Below are 7,542 nucleotides of genomic sequence, written 5' to 3'. Positions count from 1 at the left end.
ACCCAAATCTGCATGTAGCCTGAGTATCCAGCTAGAAAGCAAAAATATTGATTCCTCGCAAGTCTTTCCAGCATCTCATCGATAAAGGGTAAAGGGAAGTGATCCTTCCTTGTCTTCTGGTTTAGCTTGCGGTAATCGATATACACCCTCCAGCCGGTCTGCAATCTTGTAGCAATCAATTCTCGGAATTCATTCTCCACCACTTGTATGCCCGACTTCTTGGGCACAACGTGCACTGGGCTTACCCACCTGCTATCGGATACTGGGTATATTATGCCCAAATCCAATAGTTTGAGTATTTCTTTCATCACTACTTCCATCATGGCTGGATTCAGTTTCCTCTGGGGGTCTCTGACTGGAACTGTATCTTCCTCTAGCAATATGTGGTGCATGCATACGGTGGGGCTTATGCCCTTGATATCGGCTAGGGTCCATCCAATTGCTTCCTTGTACTTCCCCAAAGTCATCTTGACTTTGTTCTCGTCTTCAAGTGTCAACTCTGAGTTGATGATAACGGGCAACGTGTCATCCTCGCCCAAGAAGATATACTTTAGGTGTTTGGGCAGAGACTTCAGCTCGAGCTTGGGTGCCCTTTGGATCGAAGGCACTAGTCGGTCTTCCTCCTTCAAGGTTGGGAATTTTAGTGCCTTAGTGTAGCTGACCTCTTCGCTCCACTCATTTAGTACTTTCACCGCCTCTTGCAATTGCTCCTCTTGCAAGTCCTCCTCTGTTATGGCATTCTGGATTATTATGTCATATGGCTCCTTGAATGCTGCTCTGGGCAAAACCTCCTCAACAACTTTCTCGATCATGTCTACACTTCTCACCATCTCTGTATCGGCTGGATGCTTCATGGCATTGTATATGTCGAAGGTCACCGTTTCTCCTTCGAACTGACATGTCAGCTTGCCCGTATCACAATCTATACGAGTCCTGGTGGTTTTTAGAAATGGTCTGCCCAAAAGCATTACAGGATCTCATGCTTTTAACTTCCCCATGTCGAGAATGTAAAAATCCGCTGGAAAGATGAGTTCCTCCACTTTGACCAGCACGTCTTCCAATATCCCCTCTGGGTAGACACTTGATCGATCTGCCAGTTGGATTACCACTCGGGTGGGCTTCAGCGGTCCTATCTCCAGGTCCTGGTACATGGATAAGGGCATAACGTTGATGGATGCCCCCAAATCGAGCATCGCCTTCTCCACTTTCATTGTTCCTATCACACAAGGAATGTAGAACATCCCAGGATCTCCACATTTTATCGGCATATCTCTTTGTAAGACCGCGGATACAGATTCTCCCACTTGAAATTTCGCATCATCAGTGTATTTGACTTTCCTAGTGCAGAGTTCTTTGAGAAATTTCGCACATGTAGGCATAGAGCGTAATGCGACCAAAAGGGGCATATTGACTTCCACCTTCTTGAAGATTTTGACCAGCTCGATTAATTCTTCTTTTTCTTGTTCCTTGGATGCTCTGCCTGGAAAAGGAAGTATGGGTTCGGTCTGGCTTGATTTCTCTTTTCCCTTCCCAATCGCCTTCAGCTTTGCCTCTTTCTCTCTGGCAAATTCTTCCTCATCTGCTGATCCCATTTCGACTTGCTCGTTAATCTCTGATTTTTCTCGTTTTTTCTCTGTCACCACTTTGGGTAGTTCCTTTCCTCCTCTGAGTGTCATGGCATTCACCTTCTTCACCTCCACTTGGGACGGGAGTGTCCATTGTTTGCTTTCAAGTTTGGCAACTACTTGGGCAAGATGTGATAGTTGGGAGTTCACATTCTGCATTCCTCCTCTTGTCTCCATTATGAATTTTTCGGTCTCACTCTGGAACTTCACTTGTTGCTGAGCCATTTGATGCACTAGCTCTGATAAGGAAGACCCTTTTGTTTGTTGAGGTTGTTGCGAGTATTGTGGTGGGTTACTCGTTTGCCCTTGGTTTGGCCCCAAATAGTGGTTGTTGCCGTACCTAAGGTTCTCATGTTGCCTCCATCCTTGATTGTTATACTGCTGTCTGTAGGGCTCAAAAGGTTTCTGGTTCTGCCCTCCATTGTTTCTTCCTGGCTGTTGTACAATGGCATTAAGCTCTTCATCTTCGAAAAGTTGTGGACATTCATCGGTTGCATGTGAAGTTGCCATGCAGAGTTGGCATGCCTTCACAGGCTTCCGAATGTTGGGATTTCCCTGATTGGTTGCTCCTTGGTTCGTCATAAACTTCTCGAACATGTTGCACAGCTTATCCAACTTTTCGTCTTGGGCAGAGGTGGCTGGCGTCAGAGGGTTCCTGACTATAGTTCCTTCCTCATCTCTCGATTCCTCTGCCATGTCGGCTATGAGTTTGAAAACCTCCGCTGCGGATTTGTTTAAGATCGATCCTCCACATGCAGCATGTAACCATTGCCTATCTTGCCTCCGGAGTCCTCCTACGAAATACCTAATAAGATCATGATCCGGTATTTGGTGTTGTGGGCATTTGGCCAGCATCTGCTTGAACCTTCCCCAATACTCATATAGAACTTCTGCTGATCCCATCTTTATATTGCTTATTTGAATCCTCAGATTTTGGATCCGGGCAGCTGGAGAGTATCGCTCCAAAAACTTGCTCTGTAGCTCCTGCCAGGTTCGAATGCTTCCTTCGGGTAAATCATACAACCACTCCCTCGCTCCCTCTAACAAAGAGAACGGAAAAGTAAGGAGTCGGATGTATTCACCAAGTGTTTGGCTTGCGGTGCGCACCGTTCCACATGCCATCTCAAAGTCTTGAAGATGTCTTTGAGGGTCCTCTCCGGGCATATCACTGTATTTGGGCAAAATCTGGATGAGAGTATGCTTCAGCTCCCAGTTTCCAGTGATCTACGGTAGTACTATGGCTGAGGGTCGGAGGTTTAGGTTGCTTGGAAACATCATGTCTCGGAGAGTTTTGTTGGCGTTAATATTCTGCCCTTCTGGATTTTCTGCCATCTCTCTCTTCGCTGGTCTTTGTCTCTCTGCTTCTAATTGTCTCTCTCTGGTCTGTGCCTCTTGTTCTGCCTTGCGTCTAGCAGCGTTGTTCTCTCGAACAATTTAGCGCTCTCAATTCCCCGACAACGGCGCCAATTTGACGAAGTTGTCGTTTGATCTTTGTGCAAATAAATAATCCTGTGTCCACAACTAGACTAGCTAGCGGTAAGTCCAGAGTCGAATCCACAGGGAACTGAGCAGTAACTTCTCCGGCAAAGGTATCACTAAAAAGGGTTTGTATTCTGCAGTGTTCTGCCCACAACGAGCTTATGGGCAGAACGGGTATCCAACTTAAACTGAAATAACAAAGGTAAATAAATCAAACAACAAAATAATTCTGACTTGGGTTCGAATCACTAAACATGAATTAACACTCGATCATTGGTGCAAAGATTAATCACTATATTCACATACCAGTGGTTATAGGCATAAGAATTGTTGTGCCCCTATTGTCACTCGTCACGCACACAACAAAACCCTGCCCAATCTATCCTTTCAGTTTATGATTCCTTAGAAGGGTTAGCTAATGGAAATCAACTACCCCGGGCAACATCCACGCTCTCTGCGATGGCCTATCGCTAGTTGTGCTTTGCCCAGAATGCTTTAAGAACTAGATAGACCCACTTGACTCTTACGCCGATATTTCACAGCAGTCACGGCTCCAACACCAGTTGTACTATTTTGGAGGTCGATGGCAACTCGCCTTTTACCCAAAGTATTACTTGTGACCAAAACTCCCTAGTTAACTAGTGATCAATTAATTAACCAAGTTATTAAAGTCTTATTGGAATCAAACCTAGTGTATCGGGAATATGCTCATACAGTTATTATGCCCAAATTAGACCTCTCAAGTTAAGTGTTCATGCTTAGATCATCTTGCCCAAATCAGAATATAAAACTTAGCCAAACATAAAACAAATAACAAAGACAAAAGACATAAAGGAAAACATAAAGTAAAAACTGAAATAGAAACTTACTTGAGGAAAAAGGGTACTTACGGCCAAAAGTGCCGCAGAAAACATGAACAGAAAATTAAACTGCTATGCCCGTAAGGGGCGACTACTCCTACCTAACTATGGAAAATAAAACTACAACAATGGTCTCTCAAAATTCGTGCATCACTCCCTCTCTCCGAATGGTTCACAGCTATGTGGTATTTATAGGCATGAGCTAGGGCTACACAGGCTGGGCCCAAAATGAGTGGGCTGGAATTAGGGCTCTTCCTGCCCGAGATTGTATCCTGATCTGGAGGCTGATTTGTTCTTATCCAAACCTCAAGAGATAAGGTTTTGGATATCTTTCCTTATCTACATCCTCTGTACTCTTCTTCTCTGCCCCGTATGTACCTTCTGCCCAGCTGATTCCGCTGCTCGGATGAGTCCTCTGGCAGCTTGACTTCTCTGCCCTGGCACCTTGATTCCTTTGGCAGCTTGACTTCTCTGCCCTGGCAGACTCCTCTGGCAGCTTGACTTCTCTGCCATGGCAGACTCCTCTGCCCTGGCACCTTGATTCCGCTGACACTTATGGGCAAAAGGGTCGGTTTGCCCAACATCCTGCTTCCGGACTTTTGGTCTCCAAAATAGGTTTCTGAGTGTCCCAAACTCCTCTGCTTCAAACTTATGCGTCTTTCGTGGAATGCAGCAGCATTATGCCTTGAAAGCACCTTCTGCCCAAAGAACGGGCCTGCCCTGGAACAACGCCCTCCCAGGCGACAGACTCTAGCAAAACAAAGGAAAATGACTCTATCTAGACCTAAAACACACAAGAAAAATGAGCATAAACATGGGCTCATCAGCATCATAAAAACGCATAAACTAAATTGCATAATTAAAAAGGCAGAATTTAAATTGCAGAATTTAAAGAAAGCAACTAAAAACAAATAAATAAACTTGATTAAAGAAATACCGTAAAATCGTCTCGAGAAGTAATCTGTCACATAATTACAACTCTAAACGGAAAACTAATCTAAAACATGAATTAAAAGAACTATACTAAACTAACTAAGAACATTAATCAAAACTAAGACTAAGAAAGCATGTAAAAACCTAAACTTTGGCTGCCTAGCGTTGGAAACTAAAGATTAGGGCACGAAAGGATTCATTCTTACAAGTAAAACACGCTGCCCTATTTATAGACTTCAATTCAAACCCTAATTATCCTCAAACTTGCCTTGTAAAGCTGAACTCTTAAGGAAATAGAATTGTGCCTTCAAAGGTAACTCCAACAAAATCGTGCTCTGCAAGTTATCTTCAACTCTGGCGAGAAATTGGCTACTCTGCACGTTTAGTTCTAAAATGGAAAGTGCAGAGCTGAAAGTCAGCTCTGTATTAGCGAGCTCTGAAAAAGTGCAGAGCTGAAAGTCAGCTCTGCATAAGTTGACTCTGTCGATCCTTAGCTCTGCTCTGTTAAATTTACTTTGGCGATCATGGCAGAGCTGGAAGTCAGCTTTGGCGGTCATGGCAGAGCTGGGCTGTGAAGGAATATTAAATTGAATTAATACTCGATTGCCCGATGATCGTTTCTTGGATTATTATTAATTCATCATACAACGATTAATTCCTAACATGCTCCTATGAATTTAACAGCTGCACACAGGTGTTAGGAAAACTTACTTGATAATCGGATGCACAGATGGTTGATGATCGCGTCGAATGATTCAGACTCCAGCTCTGATCTTCTCGACTGTATCCCGCTCAATTCCCAACGTTGGATGGACAACGAACTATGAGAACTCCCAAGACTATAAAAGCTAATCACGTTCTGCGCCCCCTCTCTGCTCTCAAAACCCTAATTTTTGATCAGTGTATTTTCCTGAGAGCTGACAGCTGTATTTAATAATACAGAAAGAAGAGTGGGGCGCCAATTTTAGGGTGTAGGCGTTTTTCTGCCCTACTTGGGCTAGGAGACATTGGGCCAGCCCAGGGACCAGATACAAGGAATAAAGATGGGCCTCAAATAAATTAATTTATCTATGGTCAGCCCAGACCATAATTAATTTATAAATATCATTTCATTCCACTAGAGAACCGATACTGACTTACCCCTTTATTGCCTGTGATGAGTTGGGGCTTGTATTTAGACTTATTAAATCTCCATATTTAAAATATCCGACATCCATTAATTAATTAGAGCTCTGACAGCTTAAATTAATTAATCTCTTATTAATTCCTTAAGCAGTACCACTCAATCTTTATTATTACGCCTGAACTTAATCAACCTGCAGGGTTTAGCGTAATAAACCTTATTGAGCTCCTTAAGGGGATGTCATTATCCTATACCGGATACGGGTACTAATACAGATAATCAAATATCATATATTAACCGCTATCACCCAAGATACAGAGTACTCGAGTTATTATTTAACTCTCGCCCATAGTAAGTCAAAGTGATATACGAATTAACATATATATCTGAATACTTATTAGTATTAAGATTTATGAGTCACCGAGATCTTGATTCTTCACTTAGGTCAGATAGAAGAATACATCTCAACTGTTGGTCCTATCAATACGTAATGACGTACCAATATAGACAAGTAGCCAAGACAAACTACTTCCATCTATACTGCAGCCTAAACCAATAACTTGTCCTAGAGTTATTTCGGCTGTGATCATATTATATCTCTTAAGGTTATTCCAATTATATGGTCTTCTGTGATCTACAACACACCATATAATCTACTTATACAGAGATAAAGAACATACATATGCAATCATGAACACAATCAGATAGGAGATAAGAATAGTGAATAACAGGAATCATTGTATACAAGCATAAAGTTCTTGCTTTCAGTATACAAATCCAACAATCTCCCACTTATACTAAAGCAAAACTTTTAGTATACAATGTGTCTAAATACTAGCTATTACAAAACTTCACTTCATCTCTCCCACTTATACTGAAAGTTTTTCTCTAAGTGGGTGGCATCAACCGCAATCCCATCACTCGAGCATGCTTCTCATAGGTCTTTTGCGGTAAGCTTTTCGTGAAAGGATCGGCTAGGTTCTCCAATGTATCAATCTTTTCTACTAGCACATCTCCTCTGTTTACGATTTCTCGTATGATGTGGTACTTTCTCTCTATGTGTTTTGACGCCTTGTGGCTCCTGGGTTCCTTAGAATTTGCCACTGCACCCGAGTTATCACAATAAATTATGATACTCTTAGGCAAATTAGGGACCACTCCTAGATCCAAGAGGTAGTTCCGGAACCATACAGCCTCCTTAGCAGCTTCCGAAGTAGCTACATACTCGGCTTCCATGGTGGAGTCTGCAATGCACTTCTGCTTTGCACTCCGCCATGATACGGCTCCACCTCCCAAGGTAAACACATAACCAGAGGTAGATCTCTTCTCATCCCGGTCAGCCTGGAAATCCGAATCGGTGTAACCCAAAGGAAATAGACTGTCTGACTGGTAAACTAGCCTATAATCTCGAGTCCGTTTCAGGTACTTGAGAATATGCTTTACCGCAGTCCAGTGTCCTGGTCCAGGGTTCGACTGATATCTTGCAACCATGCCAACGACATAGCAAATATCAGGTCTCGTG

At 42.9% G+C, this 7,542-nt stretch overlaps 1 protein-coding gene across 1 annotated transcript; it reads right to left on the bottom strand.

Annotated features, from left to right (window-relative positions):
• Nucleotides 1-977: 977 nt before the first annotated feature.
• LOC131020678 (uncharacterized) lies at nt 978-2,789 on the bottom strand. Its single transcript, XM_057949695.1, has one exon. It carries the CDS (start codon nt 2,787-2,789, stop codon nt 978-980), a length of 1,812 nt encoding a protein of 603 aa, XP_057805678.1.
• Between the last annotated feature and the right edge of the window lie 4,753 nt (nt 2,790-7,542).

Source organism: Salvia miltiorrhiza, chromosome 1 (assembly GCF_028751815.1).
Source record: "Salvia miltiorrhiza cultivar Shanhuang (shh) chromosome 1, IMPLAD_Smil_shh, whole genome shotgun sequence".
Taxonomy (NCBI): Eukaryota; Viridiplantae; Streptophyta; class Magnoliopsida; order Lamiales; family Lamiaceae; genus Salvia; species Salvia miltiorrhiza.
Note: the sequence above shows the minus strand (reverse complement) of the source record. Positions and strands in the feature narration are given on the sequence as shown.

Bases quoted from the DNA above. Each gene is read 5' to 3' on its own strand.
- LOC131020678 (XM_057949695.1), bottom strand. From the start codon at position 2,789: ATGCCCGGAGAGGACCCTCAAAGACATCTTCAAGACTTTGAGATGGCA.